The sequence below is a fragment of the Cnephaeus nilssonii genome (genome assembly GCF_951640355.1).
Source record: "Cnephaeus nilssonii genome assembly, chromosome: 6".
Taxonomy (NCBI): domain Eukaryota; kingdom Metazoa; phylum Chordata; class Mammalia; order Chiroptera; family Vespertilionidae; genus Cnephaeus; species Cnephaeus nilssonii.
In genome coordinates this window covers 7179107-7199315 of record NC_137077.1, presented here as the reverse complement: position 1 = coordinate 7199315, position 20209 = coordinate 7179107, and the positions used below count along the sequence as shown (strand labels likewise).

General features: G+C 61.6%; 1 protein-coding gene across 3 annotated transcripts in view; it reads right to left on the bottom strand.

Moving 5' to 3' along the window:
* Positions 1-42: 42 nt before the first annotated feature.
* The window catches only part of TMPRSS6 (transmembrane serine protease 6), a 34609-nt gene continuing 14442 nt past the window's right edge, over positions 43-20209 (bottom strand). For 2 of the 3 annotated variants that reach the window (XM_079773867.1, XM_079773868.1), the window contains 11 exons: positions 19906-20110; positions 17064-17200; positions 16171-16283; positions 15721-15830; positions 8940-9085; positions 8470-8568; positions 7428-7541; positions 6076-6192; positions 5622-5790; positions 3626-3897; positions 77-826 (listed from right to left, as the gene is read on the bottom strand). In XM_079773867.1, coding sequence (XP_079629993.1) covers positions 240-826; positions 3626-3897; positions 5622-5790; positions 6076-6192; positions 7428-7541; positions 8470-8568; positions 8940-9085; positions 15721-15830; positions 16171-16283; positions 17064-17200; positions 19906-20110 — 2069 coding nt within the window. In that variant the 3' untranslated portion in view covers positions 77-239. Of the gene's footprint in view, positions 827-3625; positions 3898-5621; positions 5791-6075; positions 6193-7427; positions 7542-8469; positions 8569-8939; positions 9086-15720; positions 15831-16170; positions 16284-17063; positions 17201-19905; positions 20111-20209 lie in introns of all 3 variants that reach the window. The other variant, XM_079773869.1, reaches the window with a different exon arrangement.

Sequence of the window (20209 nt, the reverse complement as noted above, 5' to 3'; positions counted from 1 at the left end):
CCCTGGGCCCTGAGTACAGGAGGTGGCCCCAGCTCTGCAGGGGCAGCTCCTCAGGTCAGCACCTGCTGGATCCAGCCAATCACACCTGTGATGCGGGTGTAGACGCCAAAGTAGTTGGGCCGGCCGCAGCCCAGGCCCCAGCTGACCAGCCCCGCCAGGAACCAGCGGCCACTGGGCTCCCTGCACACCAGTGGGCCGCCCGAGTCGCCCTGAAAGGGGAGAGGAGAGAGAGGGCTGCATCAGGGCAGGGTGCTGGCTGCTGGGTGTTTCTGAGTGACAGGAAGGTTGCATTCTCTCTTGAAGCCTCGGCTTCCCTGGACCTTGGCCTGGCCTCCAGCGTGTCCTGACTGGCCTGGAACTGGGGGTGTGTCCACACACCCCGTCCACCTCTGCCTCCTCCTGGGGGCTCCTAGTCCTCTCTCCTGTGTCACCTCGGGCAAACTGCCTTGCGGTGGGCGAGGAGCAGAACTGGGTTTGAGCCTCAGACCTGCCTGCCTACCACAGTCTCTTCTGATCTGTGGCCTACAACCTGGGGCAAGTCCCTCAACCTCCTTGAGCTTCAGTTTTGTCATCTGTAAAGTGGGGACAGCCATCGCCACCTTGCTGGGGGCAAGCTGATGTAAGCAGAGGGCCAGACCCTGGGGGACGTGGGCATTGCCCCCCCCTGCCCCCCCAGCCCCGGGAGTCACCTGGCAGGCATCCTTCTTGCCCTTGTGGTAGCCGGCACACAGCATGCGGGGCGTCACCTGGTAGCGGTAGGCCTCACTGCACAGGTCCTGCGTGATCAGCTGTACGTCCACCTTCTGCAGGCCGTTGCTGGTGGGGCCTGCCCGGTGTGCGCGGGGTCAAGGCCACAGGGCAGAGGTGAGAAGATCCAAGGTGCCCAGGAGTCCCCACCCTTCCTTCCACTGTTCCCTTTGCATCCCAGGAGCCCCCTCCTGCCCTGCCCACCCCTGCACCTCCGCTCCATGGTCACTCCAAGCTCCTCCCCTGTGTAGCCCACGGGCACAGAGCCCCTGCCCAGAGCCTGTCTGGACGGGTGTCATCTCCAGCTGTTCCTCCCCCTCCGCCTCCTGCTTGAGCCCCATGTCACCTCCCCTCTGCTCTGTGACAGCCCCGGGGATTCTCCAGAGCACACGTCTGACCCCTCCACGTGCCCTCTAAACCTCTCAGCACCTGCCCCTCCAACCCAGCGCTTCTCCGCAAGGCTCGAGGGCTGCGTGTGGAACCCCAGGAAGCTCCAGCGTGCTCTGTGCCTGGTCTCCCTCAGAGACCTGTTCCCCTGGGGAGGGCGGCCACCAGTGTTTCTCTCGATGCCCTTGGGTGGGTCTAAAGCACAGGCAAGGTCCTTCCCGCAGGTCCTCACCCAGCTCCCTGCCCGCAGGCCCTCACCCAGCTCCCTGCCCGCAGGCCCTCACCCAGCTCCCTGCCCGCAGGCCCTCACCCAGCTCCCTGCCCGCAGGCCCTCACCCAGCTCCCTGCCCGCAGGCCCTCACCCAGCTCCCTGCCCGCAGGCCCTCACCCAGCTCCCTGCCTGCAGGCCCTCACCCAGCTCCCTGCCCGCAGGCCCTCACCCAGCTCCCTGCCCGCAGGCCCTCACCCAGCTCCCTGCCCGCAGGCCCTCACCCAGCTCCCTGCCCGCAGGCCCTCACCCAGCTCCCTGCCCGCAGGCCCTCACCCAGCTCCCTGCCCGCAGGCCCTCACCCAGCTCCCTGCCCGCAGGTCCTCACCCAGCTCCCTGCCCGCAGGCCTCACCCAGCTCCCTGCCCGCAGGCCCTCACCCAGCTCCCCTACCCTCAGGCCCTCACCCAGCTCCCTGCCCACAGGCCCTCACCCAGCTCCCTGCCCACAGGCCCTCACCCAGCTCCCCTACCCTCAGGCCCTCACCCAGCTCCCCTGCCTACAGGCCCTCACCCAGCTCCCTGCCCGCAGGTCCTCACCCAGCTCCCTGCCCGCAGGCCCTCACCCAGCTCCCTGCCCACAGGCCCTCACCCAGCTCCCCTACCCTCAGGCCCTCACCCAGCTCCCCTGCCTACAGGCCCTCACCCAGCTCCCTGCCCGCAGGTCCTCACCCAGCTCCCCTACCCTCAGGCCCTCATCCAGCTCCCTGCCCACAGGCCCTCACCCAGCTCCCTGCCCGCAGGCCCTCACCCAGCTCCCTGCCCGCAGGCCCTCACCCAGCTCCCTGCCCACAGGCCCTCACCCAGCTCCCCTACCCTCAGGCCCTCACCCAGCTCCCCTGCCCGCAGGCCCTCACCCAGCTCCCTGCCCGCAGGTCCTCACCCAGCTCCCTGCCCGCAGGTCCTCACCCAGCTCCCCTACCCTCAGGCCCTCACCCAGCTCCCCTGCCTACAGGCCCTCACCCAGCTCCCTGTCCACAGGCCCTCACCCAGCTCCCTGTCCACAGGTCCTCACCCAGCTCCCTGCCCGCAGGCCCTCACCCAGCTCCCTGCCCGCAGGCCCTCACCCAGCTCCCTGCCCACAGGCCCTCACCCAGCTCCCTGCCCGCTTCCCGCTGGCTTCGCTGCCTGCCTGGTGATGCTTCCCCTCCGCCAGGCCCTGCCAGCTCACGCTCCTCCCTCAGCCCAGCCCCCTCCCCTGGACGCCGCCTCGGGCTGCCTGCACCTGCCCGCCCAGGTCAGCTCTTTGCACTGTCTCCCCAGCGAATGCTCTTTCCCTCTTCACACCCCTCGCCCATCTCCATCTCTGGCCTGGCGTAGCTGCTCCTAAACGTGCCGTGGGATGGAGGCGGATGAATGGATGAGCGAGGGAGCCGGCCTTTGCTTCACCTCTGCTCTCCATCGTCCTCTGGGGAAGTCACCGTTCACCCGAGCCCGTTTCCTCATTTATGAATGATTCCGACAGTGCTGCCTCCACACTAAATCCCTGTACACCTTCTAAAAGCCACCACCCTGGAGGGCAGGGCGGCTGGAGCTCGGCCAGCCCAGGCCTGGTTCACAGAGCTGAGGTGGCCTCCAGGACAGCTGCCCTGTCAGGTCAGGCAGGAAGGGGAGGGACCCCTGTGCCTGAGAGGCCGTCGCAGGAACAGCATGGGCTCTGGGGCCAGGCAGTCCTGGGATCCAGTCTCTGCTCCAGCCCTCTCTGGCTATGTGTCTTTGGCAACAGCTAAATGTCTCTGAGCCTCGGTTTCCCCATCCATAAAATGGGGCCGTACTACTCACCCTAGGGTTATTGCGTGGATTAAATTAAATAATGTTCCCCTAAAATCAAACCTTAATTAAAAGCCTCTCCTGCCTTGCCCCCCAACACACATACGCACGCACACACACACACACACACACACACACACACACTCCTCCACTTTCCCGCTCGACTCCAAGGAGCAGAGGATTGGAGCTTGCCTGTGGGCTGTGGGGCCCCTGGCCTGCCCCTCTACCCCACACAGAACCAAGATCACCTCCCATGACATCGGATCTCCTTAAAAGCCCTTCCAGGAGGAAGGTGAGGGCAGGAGCCCACAGGCAGTAAAAGATGGTTTTGTTCTGTGAAATCCAACCGGACTTACTCCTGGGACTTGCAAGGCCTCAGGGGTGGAGCCCTGGGCCCCTTGCCCCGCCCCCTCTAGGCTAGACATGGGGGAGGCCCACCCCGAAGGCCTGCTCACCCCCCTCTCGTAGGGCGCCCCAGCCCGTGATCCAGCAGTGCAGGCCCGGCTCAAAGAAGTGGGAGCGTGCAGGCAGGCAGACGGGGCGGATGGCGGTGGAGCGCACCACGGGGTGGTCCAGCTGCAGCAGGGCCACGTCGTAGTCGTGGCTGTCCTCCTCGTGGTACGGGTGCAGGAGCAGGCGGCTCACCTTGAAGGACACCTCGCCCGGCCAGCGTGAGCTCTGCCACACCTTGCCCAGGAACACCGTCCACAGCGCCGGGGAGGCCATGCTGGGGGCGGGGCGGGGGGGGGGTTCCGCTCAGCAGTTGCCTTTCCTATGCCAGACCCTTAGAATAGCCGGCTTCACCCCCCCTCCCCCAAACATGGTCCCCACACCCATCCCCTCCTGCTCTGAGAGGTCAGGTAGCTGGAGGCTGGTACAGTGTTCATTGTCCACTCTGGAGCCCGCCTGCCTGGGTTCCAGCCCCAGCTCCATCCACTCCTAGATGTGTGTGTGCCTCTCTAAGCCTCAGTCTCCTTATCTGTGAAATGGGAATAGCATCGTCTACTCCGGTTTTCAGGGGGGAATGTGGTAAGACTGTATGTAAAAATGTTAACACAGTGTTGGGGCCTGGCCGACGTGGCTCAGTGGTTGAGCATTGATCTATGAACCAGGAGGTCATGGTTTGATTCCTGGTCAGGGCACATGCCCAGGTTGTGGGCTCCATCCCCAGTGGGGGGCGTGCAGAAGGCAGCCGATCAATGATTCTCTCTCATCGTTGATGTTTCCAGCTCTCTCTTCCTCTCCCTTCTTCTCTGAAATCAATAAAACAAAACACAGTGCCGGCATCTGCCGGCCTCTCCTTTTCTCTGTGTGCTTTATAGGTGGGGCTGCTGGGAACCGATGAGACTTGTCAGTCCTCCCTGGGAGCGGGGGTGGGGTGAGTGTGGAGGGACCGCAGACTGGGCCTCGCAGACCCCTGGAGGCCAGGTCGGGCGGCCAGGTCTTTCTCTACCTTTTGGGCAGAGGAGAGTGAGGTGGTCGGACCGCACTCGGGAAGAGCCCCCAGGGAACCTGGGCCGAGGATGCAGAAGGGAGAGGCTCTGGGCTCCGGGGCCCAGTGTGGGTGGGCGGTGGTGAGGGTTCGCCAGGAGCACAGAGACTTTTGTCCGGCTCTGATGTGGGAGGAGGGACGCCTGGGGTGCCAAGTCCTTGGTTGGGGACGGAGTAGCCCTAGGGCGGAAGAGGGGGTGTGGGGAGAGGAGTCCAGGGCTGGCCGTGCTGGGGAGGGGTCTGGGGACCCAGAAGAGAGGTCCGGGGTGAAAGGGGGACATTGTAAGCCCTGCACCATGCACACGGGGAAGATGTCTGTGAGGCTGGGTGAGATGTCCCCTTGGAGGCGCACCTGGAGGAGAGGGGTCTGCTCTCTGCTGTACCCCAGTGTCAGTCGCCGCCCCTGGCACATACAGGAGCATAACACATTGCCGAGTGGATGCATGAGTGAGTGAGTGAGTGAGTGAGTGAGTGAGTGAGTGAATGGCTGACCCAACTTAAAACAAGATGCCAGCCCGACCGGTGTGACTCAGAGGTTGAGCATCGACCTATGAACCAGAAGGTCATGGGTATATTCCTGGTCAGGGCACATGACTGGGTTGCAGGTTCGATCCCAAGTAGAGGGCATGCAGGAGGCAGCCGATCAATGACTCTCTCTCATCACTGATGTTTCTATCTCTTTCTCCCTCACCCTTCCTCTCTGAAATCAATAAAAATATATTAAAAAAACAAAACAAGATACTGAAAGGAGAGCACAGAGAGGCCGAGCAACCTGTCCAGGGCCACAGAGCATGTTTGCGGGGGAGCCAGGACTGAACCCAAGTGTGGAAACAGCCACTTTGGGGGCTCCTCCCCAGCCTTTGCTCTGTGTGCTTAGAGCATAGGGACACGGGCCTCCTTGCGCGGCCTTCCCTGCCCGCCCCCCCCCCACGGTCTCGTCCCCACGCCGCCCCCCCTCACCTGTCTTCCTGGAAGCAGTGGGCGGCTGTGATCACCCAGCGGTCGGCGATGAGGGCCCCCCCACAGATGTGGCGGCCCCGAACCTGGAGGCTGGCCTGCCACGGCCACTCACCCTCTGAGGACGCGGCCCCGCCCACAATGCGGCCAGAGGGACCCTGGAGGCCACAGTCTGGGGGTGAGGAGGGGGACAGGGAGGGGCAGGAGGGAGGCCAGTGAGGCACAGAGACAGAGAGAGACAGAGAAGGGGGCGGGAGAGCAGAGGGAGACATGGAGAGAAAGAATGAAGGACGGAGTGAGGGGGCAGAGGTGGGAGAGAGAGACAGACGCGTGGTGAGCTTTTACTCCTGCTGCCCACACCTCCCGCCCTCCCACGCTCTAGGGCCCAGCGGGCGGACAGGGCCTTCTGCCCACCCCACCCACCCGTGCCCTCGGGCCGCAGGGCAGGGCGGCTCACCACAGTGCAGCTCATCAGAGCCGTCCCTGCAGTCGGGCTGCCCGTCACACTGCGGGTTGGGCTTCTTCACGCAGCTCCGATCCTCACACTGGAAGGTGAACGTCCCACAGGGCACCCCTGGGATAGAGGGGGTGGGGGCAGGGCACAGAGGATGGGTCCCCGAGCCCAAGGGAGCCTCCAATCAAGGCCCAGGGAGACGAAGCCTGGAAGAGCCAGGAGGTGAGTGCTGAAGGGTCTCTTGAGCCAACGAAGGGTCCCTGCGGCTCCTCCAATGGCTCCTCAAGGCAGCTGTGGCCCTCCTCCCGCCCCGCCCGACTGTTCTGCTGAGAGCAAGGCTATGTCTTCCCGCTCAGACGGGGGCCCCCGACCACAGGGCCGTGCCTCCCACTTCGGTGTGGTACCCAACCCTAGAACCGTGCCTCCGCTTTCAGCCTGGGCTCTGCACTAGCCCGCAGACCTCCCGGCGCCGGCCGCATCCAGCTGCCCACCTGCTCCTCACCGCCTCCACGTGAAGAGTGTTCTGCTCCGCCTCCTGGTCTCCATGCCCCTCTTTGAATGTCACCTCTCCTCAAAGCCCCGTTCCAAGCCTGCCTCCTCTAGGAAGCTCCCCCCCCTGCGCTCCCCACCCTCCGGTCTCCCCATGCTGCTGGACATAGTGTCCAGAAGGCTTTGGGCAGAGGGAGCCACCCATCATGTCTTCCTGCCAACAGACTGTCCCCAGAGGGCAGGGATCCTATCTCTGGTATCTTTTACTCTCACTTCCTCCCTCTGCCTCGCCTACCACTGGGTAGTCTGCAAGTGTTGGTTGGCCAGTTGGATGGATGGATGGATGGATGGATGGATGGATGGATAAACCAATAGACGCAGATAGAAGATTGGGAAGACCAGCAAATGGGTGGATTGATGGTCCAGCAGGGAGAGTGACAAGCAGCTGGAAGGATGGATAACTGAGTGGATGTGAAGACCAATGGGTAGACAGGCAGTTGGAGAGAGCAGTGATGGATGCATGGATGGAGGATGGGACAGTGGACATGCAGATAGCTGGGTAAACAAACGGGTGGATTGATGGTTCGGTGGATAAGGAGGTGGTTGGGAGGCCAATGGCGGATAAATAGATGGATATACACTCAAGTTCTGGCTGGAGAGATCGGAAGATGGATGGATGGATGGATGGATGGATGGATGGATGGATGGGCGGATGGACGGATGGACATGTAGGCATACACACAGATGGTGAGTATTTGGACAAGAGAGCAGAAACCTTTGCCAAGGAAGCGTGCAGAAGGGCTGGGCTGTCTGGCTGAGACCCAATCTTTGGTTTCCCTCTAGACGCCTGGTCACACCCACCCTACCTTCCTGGCACTGCTCTTCATCACTTCCGTTGAGACAGTCAGGCTGCCCATCACAGACCCTGGACAGGGAGACGCAGGTGCTGTCCTCTTGGCACTGGAATGTGGCTCTGCAAACTGTAGGGACACGGAGGGCAGAGAGGGGGCGCCAGAGGGACAGCTGGGGCTTTGCCTTGCCTGTAGAACATGGATCGCACCTCACAACGGCAAATCTCTCTCTCAGCTCCTTTATACTAGAGTGAGCTACCAGGTGCGATACCCTACTTCATTGATGAAAACAGGAATGAAGTGACGTATCCAAGGTCGGCTGGCTCAGCCGGAACTTGAAGCCAGATGTTCTGGTTACAAATGAGGCAGCTTCCCCAGCACCCAGGCAGGATCACCCCAGAGAAAGGCACACGCCCTTCCCTCCGCGTCTCTCCCCGCACGTTGAAAACTTGAATGGGACAGGGAGGAGGGAGGTCTGGGGGATCAGACCAGAACAGGTTGCCCTGATGGTGAGGACCCGAAGCCAGGATCAGAGGAAGAGGTGTTATTCCAAGAGGCTTGGAGACCACCAGGCCCTGAGCTCTTCTGCAGGGCTGGGCAACTCCAATTAGAGTGGGCAATTCCAGTCTGAACCCCTGAAGTGGAGGGTGAGAACCCACTCAAGGAGGGAGATGGGCGGCTCTCCCCTGGGTCACCCAGGATCTGCCTGCCCCTGCTTAACAGCCTCTCCTTCCTGGCCCCACCTCGGCTCCTTCCTGGCTGGCTGGCTGGCTGGCTGGCTGGCTGGGACAGAGGCTGGGGTGATGGCCAGGTGGGGAGAAGCCCTGAGCTGGGAGTCGGGAGACCTGGTCCCAGTGTGTCCCCACCACTGCCCCATGGGGAGGCTGCTTCCCCACTCGGTGCCCCCACCTTGCCATCTCAGCACAGAGAGGGAACCCCACTTCTGGGTTGCTGATATCGGGAACTGCACGTGGGGGGTCTCTACTCAAAAGGGTGGGCTCAGCCCAGTGCAGAGGAGGCGAGGAGAGGGGAGGGGTGCGACAGGCCGACTGCTCACCGCAATTCCTCTCGTCCAGGCCATTGGGGCAGTCCTTGACCCCGTCGCAGGCGGGCACACAGAGTCCGTTCACAGAGCAGAGGAACTCCCCAGGGCACGCTGCGGGGGAGGGTGCCATTAGGACGTGTCATCGGGAAAACACGTGTAGATGCAGCCTCTGTGTGCCTCTCTGTACCCACATGTACACATGCTGTGTACATGGCCCATGTGGAACCCATGTCCAGTCTCACACATGCAGCACACACGCAGGTATGTATGAGTGTGTATACCTTGTGAACACACGCGACTGTTTTGCTTGCACACACGGGCACACACAAAGCTGCATATGCATGTACACACACACACGTTCACACGCACACATGCACACACACACTCCCTTTGCCTAGCCTCTAGGCACTCGCAGGGATGGCAGAGGCCGGAGGAAGCTGCGGGGCCGCGGGGGGCTGCCTCGCCCAGCCGCTCATACTCACGGTCCGACTGGTTGTACAGGCCGTAGTGCACCTGCACGCCGGGCCCGGTGAGGGAGATCTGGGAGGTGAAGTTGATGGTGATGCCGGTGCTGGCCACCACGGGGATCCTCTCGGCGTAGGGCTGCAGCGTGCGCAGGCCACACAGCCTGGGCGACAAGAGACACACTCAGGGCCCCTTGGGTCTGTCCAAAGGGAGGGACGGCCTGGGCCGTGCAGACAGAGAGGAAGGGGGAGCTGCACCCCCCCCTCTGTCTTCATGGTTCCCTTGGGTGGCCTCTCCCTCCCAGAACCATCTTTACAAAGCAGCCTGGCTAGGTCACTCCTGCTCAACACCGCGATGGCTCCCAGTGCCTGCAGGATGCAATTCAAGTCTGGACTCCAGTCCCCGGGACCTAGCACGTCAGCGCCCCCCTCGGAGCCTCACTTTCCTCCCGTATGAAACAAGGGCCATTGGTCTCTGTTGACCTGAGATCTAACAAAAGGGCTCCAACGTGCCATAGAAGTAGTCCTGGCTATTCCCTCTCTGTGGACAGGAGAGGGCAGCCTCCTTGTGCTCCGGGGGCGGCGGGTGGGGGAAGGAGGCAGCCGCTCCCGCTCAGGCACTGTCCCTCCCACAGAGACACCTGCAGAGCCCTCTGGTCCCCCTGGGACCCTCTGGGCACGAGGGAGGGACCGTCCTGCTCCGGGGCCGCTAGCACAGTGCTGATGGGATGCTCCTTCTCTGCGTGGTCACACCCGGGGGGACCATCCCCCAGCCATGGAGCACCCCCACATCCCTCCCTGCCACGGGGTCACTGCTGACCCCTCCCTGCCAAGAAGATGCTCTTGTTTCCACAGAACCTCCCCAGAGAGGCAGCGTTCTCCCCAGGGAAGAGGTAGGAACCCTTGCATCTGCACAGTGGGGCGCAGGGAGCTCACCCACATGGAGCCTGGGTGGCCCTCGCCTCACAGCAAGTGGGTGCACTTTCATGGAGTGGGTGAAACCACACCCCGGAGCAGCGGGACCCTCCCCAGAGAGCAGCGTGGGTTCCCTGCCTTCCCAGGTGGGACACCCTCACGGAACAGATGGGATGCTGCTGGGAGCGCCCCCACAGGGAAGGGGGTCCCCTCGCAGAGCAAGTAGGAACGCCTTCACGTATGAGGGGAACACAGCCAGACACGGGGGGAAGATTCCGGAGAGGGCAAACGTGCCCTAGCAGAGAAGGTGGGAGGAAGTCAAGAGAGCAGGTGGGAAGGCCCCAAAGCATGCTGGGAACATCCCACTGAGCAGGTCACGTCCCAGGCACCGGGCACTTCCTCAGAACTTCCAGAATGTGCTAAGCACTTCAGTGCATCACCCAGTGAGTTCATCAATGAGCCAGGGAGGATGGGCTGGGGGCTACGTTAACCTCTCCAAGTCCAGGCGGGGGCTGGGGCTGGGGCTGCGTGCAGCCGGGCTATCCCACTCCTCCCTCAGCGGCTGCGCGTGGCAAGGCCTCACTGCACAGGGATCTGAGGGTCTTGAAGCAACATCACCCTGTGAGGGAGGAATAGTTCCCAAGGCGAGAACCCAGCCCCCTCGGGACCCGGGAGGACACACCCAGCCTGCACAGGGGAGGTGGGCCCCCCACACTCACTGCAACGCCAGCTTCCGGGCCTGAGCCCTCACGTTCCCCGTGTCCCCCCACAGTCCTGGCCTCAGGTGCAGCCTGCCTACACGTGGCCACAGTGACCGTGTTCTTGTCCCCACCCCAACAAATAGTTCTCAAAGTGAGGTCTGGGGACCCCTGAGGGTCCAGAGAAAAACTGACTTTCATAGCAATGCTCAGATGCCATTTGCCGTTCTAACTCTCTCTCACGAGAATACAGAGGCATTTTCCAGAGACTGCATGGTGTGTGATATGGTAACCGATTAAATGCAGAAGCCAGTGTGGGATCCAGTGTGGTCCGGTCACCCGGTGATTAAAGAAAGTTGCAAAAGTGTGAAGTGGTGGTTATTTTTCTCACCGAATGCTATTGGTTTGGAAAATATAATTTTTAAATAAGATATGCTAACATGTAATGGGCTTATCATTATTTTAAATGAATTGGTAAATGTGTGATTTCTCCCAGCTTTAATTTATAATACTGTAAATGCAGATTATGTAACTTGTATACAAACGCTCTGGGGTGCTCAATAATTTTACAAAGTGTCAAGGGGTCCTGAGGTGGAAAAGTTGGAGAACCATTTCTCTGCATCTGATTGCCACAGCCCAGGGGGCATCCAGACTGCCGTCAGGCGCCACCAGGGGGCGCCCTCGAGCAAGCCTGGCCCTTCTTGTCCTTTTAAAACGAAGGAAACAAGGGGATTTTGTTGTTTTTAAGGAGGATAAACAAACGTTTCATAGATTGTTATCCACAGAGAACGGCCCCGCCCCGGGAGCGACAGGGGCCAGGGCCTGGGAAACATTGGGCAGGGGGGATGAGGAGTCAAGGGCATCCCTAACCCTCTCAGAGTTCAGGGACATGGGTCGCTGTCCGCACACAGCCCAGGAGACTGTGGAGACCGGAAGGCACCAGAGCTGGGGTGAGGGGAGAATTCCAGAATCCGCTCGTGGCTCAGCTGGTGCTCCAGGAACCTGCCCAACCTGGGCAGCATTTGGTTCCCACTCTGGAGACCTGGGGGCTGGGAGGAGAGAGAGGGACGGAATTCCTGAACAGCCTCTTGGTTCGTAGGTGGCCAGACAGGCTGCAACCAGTTCCTCAGTCTGCGTCACTCAGCTTGGAGATGATCAGTTTAGTCTACGCAGCACTAGTTTGTTTGTTTTTTCAAATTTAGTTGCTAGCTAACTCCACGTCGTAATCTGGATTCTTGCTTCTCCTAAAAAGTAAGCCCCAGAAGCACTGGCTGGCCTTTGAGGCCCCCCGAGTTAGGCAGGCACATGTGGCCTGTTACCGTCCCACCCCTCAAGCGCCTGCCTCAGGGGCCTACGCACCCGCCGGCCCTTTGCGCATCTTCGTTTCTGGTTCCTGCAGCAGAGCCTTCTGGGGGAGGGTATGCACCTCTAGCTCCCGATCCCCCCACCCACCCACTGGGTGCCACCTCCTCCCCCACAAGCCTCTCCAAGGAGCACCAGACACGCGAAGGCTGGGGAGCCCCCCTCTCATCTCAGCCACAAAGCTGGAAGGCACATGTTTGCACTGGGGTCTGCCCTGCTTTTCCACCTCTGGGTTTGAGGGTTTTCCTTCTTGTCTCAGATGGTAAGCAGGCACCCTGTCAATCATCTTACACATCAGCAACTCCACACAGGGAGGAATTCAAGAAAGATTGGATGGGCGGATAGAATGGTGGGTGGATGGATGAAGGATGAGAGGATGGAAAGGATGGATGGATGGAGGATGGATGGATGGTGGATGGATGGATGCCAGGGTGGTAGAAGGAAGGAAGGAAAGTGGATAGATAGATGAATGAGCAGGTGGAAAAAAGTAAGGGTGGAGTGGATGGATGGATAGGTGGATGAAAGGGGGGGAGAGGGAGGAAGGAAGGAAGGAAGGAAGGAAGGAAGGAAGGAAGGAAGGGAGGGAGGGAGGAAGGAAGGAAGGAAAGAAGGAAGGGAGGAAGGGGGGAGGAGGGGCAGGGAGGGGGCAGGGAGAGGGAGGGAGGGAGGGGGAGAGAGGAGAAAGAGAGGGAGGGGGCAGGGAGGGAGGGAAGGAAGGGGCAGGGAGGGAGAAAGAGAGGGAGCAGGGAAGGAGGGAGGGAGGGGGAGAGAGGGAGAGAGGGAAGGAGGGGGAGGGAGGGAGGATGCATTCCCTTCCCTAAGCACAGGTCAGCCGGGAAGGAGGGTCGCAGAAGGCAAGCAGGAAGAAGGGAGGCCGCAGGGTCTGACGAGGCCAGAGCCCGGGACCCGGGGCTGCAGAGCTGTTTCAGGCCCAGCTTTGCCACAGGAAGCGGCCGTGTGACCTGGCACACGGCTCCCCCTCAGCCAGCTTCAGTTGTACGTCTGTGGAACGGGGTGATGCTATCTCCCGGGTAGGGTGTGCTAAGGAATAACGAGAAAAGGACTTCTCTGAAAGCCAGCTGCTGACGCTGTCAGGCTGTGAGTTCATCTGGGGACCAGCTGGGGCTCTGCCCCTCGCTGCCAGCACCAGCCAGGCGCTCACTGGGCAGTGCCCCGTGGGGCCTCGTGGTCGCGGCCAGTGCTGGCCGCCCGGGGAGCAGAAGGGCCCTCCACAGCCAGCGCAGGCCAGCGGGGCTCCAGCAGGCCCGAGCCAGGGGCCCTGCCTGTCCCGTCAGGAGGAGAGAGGCAGACACGGTTGGACAGATCACAGGAGCAGTGACATCACAGGGGAGGAAGCTGGCGAGCAGGTTCCCAGAAAGGGGGAAGCCTGGCTGCGGTGACGCCCAGCCAGAGTGGGTTCTGCGAAACCAAGCAGCTGGCAGCTGGATCTGGGGAGGCCCCTCCCTGCCCTGCCTCCAGGCCCCTCCAAAGGGCATAAGGCCTCAGCCAGAGTCAGGTGGGCACCCGGAGAGGCTGGGTAGAAGGCGGGGGGTGGGGGTGGGGGGATAGAAAGTGCTCAGGGGAGTGAGGTGATGGTGCACAAGGATGCCCAGACAGTGGAGAGCCCAGGCCAGCCTTGGCTGCTCAGACGCTGAGGGAGAAGAGGACACCTCTCCCTGCCCCGCCCTCTGCCCCTCCCCATCCGTGGTCACTCTGGGCCCAGGACTGGGCCTCCCCTTCCTACAAACCCTGCCAGGAATCTACACCCTTCCCCAGGCCGCTCACGCCTCCACCGCCCACACACGCAGATTTTCCAACAAATGCTCATTCAAAGAATTTCCCAGCATCTACATAGGATGATCATTATCAAAAAGATCATAGCCAGAGGAAGCAGTCTGTCCGGAGCTCACGGTGTGGAGGTACGCCTCTGCCTTCCCGTCCACACTCACGTGAACAGAAGCCACAGAAGCCCGGGGACAGGGGGACACGAGTCTCCACTTGGGGACCCTGGACCCTTACGAAGGTCTGAGAAGACAGAGATGGGCCTTTGCAGGCTGCTCTTGGACCTGGCGAGAGCCACGGAGACTGCCAGCCCTCTCGTCGGGATGCCCATGGATTGGTCGGAAATGCCTTGGCCAGGAGAGTGAACAGCTGGCACGGCTGCTCAGAGGCTCCGCGGGAGGAACCTGCCCAAGCATGAGCGCTTACGTGTGCACACATACACACATGGGTGCACGGACACGGGCACACGTATGCACACCCACACACAGGTGTGGATCAGGCCACCTTGCTCAGCTCTGGTCGCTCCAGTCACAAGCTGGGTGACTTTGTGGAGAGGACTCCGCCTCTCTGTGCCTCAGGGTCCTCAGTGGCCTGTGAAGGCAGCACGGGACCTGCTCCCTCCCCAGGCTGTGGGGGATGAAGGAACTGGCTCCTAAACCCTTTGGCTAGGGGCCTGCCCGGCACAGTCAACAACCGGTGATTAACGCATGGTTGGTGCCTTCTGGAGCTTTCTCTGAGCCTGCAGGAGCCAGTGTCCTCCATCCACGATCTCCTATAGTCTCCCCGGGTGGAGATCTGTTTCATGCCCATTTCCCAGGTGAGTTACCTGAGGCTGGGAGAGGTGAGTCCTTGCTGAGTGGGAAGGAGAGGAGCCTGGATTCAAACCCTGTTCTGCCTGGTTTCCACACCTAAGCTCTTTTCACAGCAACATTCCACTAGGAACTAATAAACGCAACATACAGGGCGCATCTCTCTAACCCTATCTGATAAAGAAGGGATATGCTAATTGACCCTCACGCTGTCACAAAGATGGCAGCGCCCACAACCAATAAGGAGGGAATATGCTAATTGACTGTCCCACCCTCAAAGATGGCGGCTCCCACAACAAATAAGGAGGGAATATGCTAATAGACTGCCACGCCCTCAAAGATGGCGGCACCCACAACAAATAAGGAGGGGATATGCTAATAGACTGCCACACCCTCAAAGATGGCGGCACCCACAGCCCCAAGATGGCGGTGCCCAGTCCCCTCAGCCTTGCCATGTGCCTGCCTCTGGAGTCCCACAGTCCCCTCAGCCCCCCAGCCGCCCAGGGCCGCCCGAGGCTCAGGTAACCAGGGCCGGCCGAGGCTTGTGCTGCCGGCAGTGGCAGCAGCAGAGGTGTGATGGGGAGTCACCTTCCCCTGATCGCCGGGTCTCCTCCTGCCCCTGAGGACTTCCGGACTGTGAGAGGGGGCAGGCCGGGCTGAGGGACCCGCCCCTCCAGTGCATGAATTTTCATGCACCAGGCCTCTAGTGGATAAATAATAAAACATGGGGGTCCTGGGCTGGCCTAACCCCTAGTTTTATAGACGAGAAAGGAGGTGTCCCCTGAGTTCCAGGCAGAAACCAGGCGGCCTCCATGAGAAGGGGAGAGGTTTAGGAAGAGAGCGGAAACAGATAGGGATGCGGAGACCTGTCAGGCCTCCCCCTCTGCCCCACCCCACCTGGCTGCACCCTGAAGTCCCTCCCTACCACCTCAAGGCAAAAAGACAAGGACAAGAGGCGGGACAGTGGAGCCCTCCCAGCAGGGGTGACAGCACCCCAGGAAATGAAACCACTTCACTCTAACCAGGGTCAGCATCCCGGGTGTCTGATGGCAAGTGTGTTGAGACCTTTGGGAGGCTGGAGGGGAGGCCAGGGCAGGGACTGGGTTAAGGGGTGCAGCCACAGGCCTGAGCAGCCCACCTCGACTGTTCTCCCAGGCTGTTCCTCTGAGGTCTGGGATCGGGCTCCGGGGCAGGGGGGTACCTGTGGGGAGAGGCAGGGTGCCAGGGGGGTACCTCCGGTTCTGGATTGTCCACTGGCCCTGGGTGCACGGCAGGTCATATTTCTGCCTCCGCAGTGCATAGGCATCAAACCAGAGGGCCAAGCCGTAGTCGAGGGAGGGCACCTGTGACAGAGGAGCTGGTCACCAGGAGGCCCGCGGGCCGTGGCTGACCTGGTGACCCCCCCCCCCCTTCGAGGATGACAGAGAGAGAACGAGGCTGCCACACGGAGTCCTGACCAGGGCCCAAGTCCGCCAGTCACTCAACAAACAGGCGTTGCGGTGGCCACACCTGCCAGCCCCTCCCAGCTGGGGTCCCAGCAGTCCTTAGGGTGTTCTGGGCAGGCAGCAGGTGGGCGGGCAGGGTGGGGGGCTCACCATGAGGTGCCAGGAGCAGTGGGTGCTGGGCGAGTAGTAGCTGGGGAAGTACGGGGTGCTGAGGACGGGGTGGGGGTGGGGCGCTCACCATGAGGTGCCAGGAGCAGTGGGTGCTGGGCGAGTAGTAGCTGGGGAAGTACGGGGTGCTGAGGACGCCCCGGGTCTCCAGCTGGCTCTCCAGGGTCAGGTTTACCTCGCAGGCTGGCCCAGAGAACAGTGGTTACACCGGGTCCCTCGGCCCCGTCCCACCGCACCTCCCCGCTGCCACTCAACAGTAAAGCCCAGGGGTTGAGTGTGACTGTGTGATCTTGGGCCTCAGCTACCTCGTCTGTAAAATGGGGACACTAACAGGACCTACCTCCTAGGGTGGTTGAAAGGGTTAAACAGACATAAAACACTCAAACCGCCTGGTATGTAGTAAGTGCTCAACAAATGTTAGCCATTGACATTCGCTGTGCAGCACTGGACCGTTTACGCGCAGGCATGTCAAACTCGAGGCTGGGGGGCCGCATGCCTTGTTTACAGGCCTGACAGGGCTCCACACCCCCATCCGTTTCCTCTCTCTTCTTAAACAAGGCATGGGGCCCCCCAGACCCCACTCTCCAGGTGGGTGCCAAGGGAAGAGGGACAGGGAGGGGCCGAGGAGAGGAGCCAGCGCCAGGATGAGAGAAGGAGAGGAGGGAGAGAGACCATGAGCTCAGGAAAGAACATCAGAGGCAGGAGAGAGAGGAGGGAGGAATGAGAGCTGAGCCGGTGGCGTCTCTGGGGAGAGTGATGGGGAAGATGAGGGGCGTGGACTGTGAATAGAGGAGGGAAGAGGGGTGGGCTTTGAGCAGGAAGGCGGGGTAGACAGCAGAGACTCTTCCAGGACCTTCCCTCTCCTTCATCCCACACCAACTAGAGCCAAGAAGGCGAGGGGCACGCCCAGGGGTTCAGTTTCTGCCACCTCACCCCCCACCCTCCAGGGGCCTGAGCCCTCACCCTGGAAGGCCACGGACTGCACCGAGAGCACGAAGGGGTCGTAGTGGCTGTGCAGGCCCTTCTTCCAGACCACCGCCATGACGGCGCCCGACGCCAGGACCTCCACCACCGGCTCCTGGCGGCTGCAGCCGTAGACCCTGGGGGACGGAGAAAGGTGGACTGGGTGAGCGGGGCAGGGCATCCGGCTGTGCAGCCAGCCTGCTGTGTGTTCACAGACAAGTCGCTGACCCGCTCTCGCCCAGGGGGCTGATGGGAGACCCCGTAAGGGTCAGGCCAGCATCTCAGGTGCGAAAGGCCAGGAGGATGCTCAGACTTCTGGAGCTTTGCATCAACTCTGCTACCGAATCCTCTCTGGCCCCTGCGCATCCCCACAGCCTCTGAGTGTCCAGCCTGTGCCCGCAGGGAGATCAGACTGGCACCTGTGGGAACCACAGCCTCGAGCTGGCCACACCCTGCTCTGGGCTGGGACAGAGAGGAGGCAGGAGTATGGCCCCCAGGGCACCCCAGATGCCGCCCAGAGTTTGGTGCCCGGGTGCACATGATAAACGATGGGATCGTAGAGTTCTAGGCTCTCCGGGTCTGAATGTCAGCCCTGCAAAAGCTCTCGGAGGTTGTTCGAGTCAGCTGCTTGGTCGGTAGGTGGGGCAGCTGAGGCTCAGGCCCCACGGCAGGTTCACAGCGAGGTCAAGGTGCGCTGGGCACTGCCTGTGACAGGGCCTGGGGCCCCTCCCAGTAGGTGTGCCCTGGTCTGCCATCTTATCAACCTCCGTCAGACTACCCCTTGCCTCCGACAGAATCCTCTGAGCCATTGCTAATTCGTAGACCAATTGCCAGGCAGCTGCTGAGCGTCCTCCCAGAGTGGGCCCGCCCCCACCCAGCCGCAAGGCACATGCTGGCCGTGGACTTGACCGGAGGGAGGGGCACCGATGGGGAAGCGCAGACGTCCCCGCAAGTGCATGAGTGAGAGCCAAACACAGCCTCCAACCCAGAGAGGAGTGAGGAGTCCCACGGCAGGGCCTGGGGAGGGGCTCTGGCCTCGGCCTCGGCTCTCGCCAGGGAGGGAGACGGCACAGCCGCCCCAGGTCCTCGTCCCTCCTGCTCTTACCACCTGGTTTGCTCTCACTGCTGGGTGCCCCCTCCCTCCCACACACCATGCCCTCCTCGCCCTCACCTGCTCACTTCCCCCAGAAGTGGGAGATAAGAGTGGAGGGTCAAGAGGGCCCTGGAGGTCACCCTTGAGGGGGGCTTCAGCTGTTAGTGTTGGGGTGTCTTCTCCTTCCTTTGGTTGACTTAGCAGCAGAGCCTTGTTGTAACGAAAATGCCTCCAGCCTCCGGGGTGTGGGACCCAAGAAAACGGGCCAGGAGGCCCCGAGTGGGCGAGGGTCTGCTTTGTCTTCAATCACCACTAACGTTCCCACGCACACTCCGGGGTGCACGTGAGGACCCCCAAACTCCTCTGTCACTGTAGCCTTCTCCTTGGGCCTGAGGTGGAGTGAGCCACCTGCCCAGGAGCCACAGTGAGTGGGGCAGAGCCAGCCCAGCAGCCAGGAGGTGGTGGTGGTGGTGGGGGGGCACTCGGAGAAGCCCCAGGGGAAGTCCTGAAAGTCAGATGTGGCCTGGCCTCCCGGCCCTGCCCAGAGCCCTCCCGGAACCCGCCCGCCCACGCACGCCCAGACTCAGGTCCCCGCAGCCGGCCAGCAGGGGCGCTGCAGTGAGCGTCTGCCACCTCAGAGCCTGGAGACGCAGAGGGGCCTGGGGAGCGGGGAGGAAGCCGCACCCAGCTCACCCTCCAGCACTGCCCAGATCGGAACACGCAGGCCCACCCCGCCCACCTGGAAGCAGGGCAGAGAAGGCAGCAGCCTGGCGCCCCGTGTCTTCCCCACCTGCCCCGAGCCTTGTAGGCCAACACCCACCTCCATCCTGTGGGGAGGTGACCAGGCTCCCCAAGACCAAGGCCTCTTCCAGACCTTGTCTGGCCTTCCCATCCCCCACTACCGGATCTCTGCCCTCATCACTTCTGTATTTTTTTAAAAAATACTACTTTTTTTTTTATTGATTCCAGAGAGGAAGGGAGAGGGAGAAAGAGATAGAAACATTAATGATGAGAGAGAATCATTGATCGGCTGCCTCCTGGACGCCCTCTACTGGGGATCCAGCCTGCAACCTGGGCATGTGCCCAAACCCAGGACCCTACAGTCCATAGGCCGATGCTCTATCCACTGAGCCAAACTGGCTAGGGCTGCCCTGGTCACCTCTGCACTCCCCACCATCCCCTGTGCCCCACAGCCCCACTCCTCTGCTCAGGGACACAGCCTCCCACGGGCTGAAGTTGAACTTGCTCCTGGCACTCAGTGGCCTTTGTGCTTTGCCCCAACTGGACAGCATCACTGTGTGTGAGGATCTTGGCACAGATGGGCTGATGTGCATCCTCACAATAGCCCTGCACCCATTTCACAGGTGAGGAAACTGAGGCTCAGAGAGGCAAAATGACTTGCCTTAGGGTACACAGCTAGGAAGCAACAGCGTGGGAGTTGGAAGACTCAGAAGCATTCTTCTAACCAGCCACATGGCCTCCCAGCCTGACCTCAGGGGTCATCTAGTCCAACCGTTTTGCTACAAATGGGGAAACTGGCAGGGGAAGGGGACCCACAGACCACAGCCATTTCCAACTTCCTCTCCCCGTCTCCCTCTGGGCTGGCCTGGCTGTCTCCCTGACAGTGAACCTGAGGTCACACAGCCCCTGGTCTCAGAATGCTCGGTGTGACTTTTGACCTGACAGCACCACTTCCTTCCTCAGTCCCCCCCATCTCCACCCCCACCCCCCACCTTCCCAGGAACTCACGAGGTGATGAGCCTCCTTTCCAGGGGTCCCGCCACGTCGTACATGGCCAGCCGGTCCCGGCAGTCGGCCAGCGTCCACTCGAGCCTGAGCTTGAGCATGAGGTCCTCAGGGCCCTGCAGGTGCCACAGGCAGCTGGAGGCCAGGGAGTCGGGCCCCTGCAGCTGGAGGACCTGGCCCCGGCCCACGTAGCTGTAGCGGTAGCAGCCTGGAGGGGGGAAAAGGACAGGCCCCCTGACCTCTAGTAGCCGGGAGGAGAGCCAGCCCGGCAGGTCCTCATGGGGCAGGGGTGGGGCAGGAAGAGCAG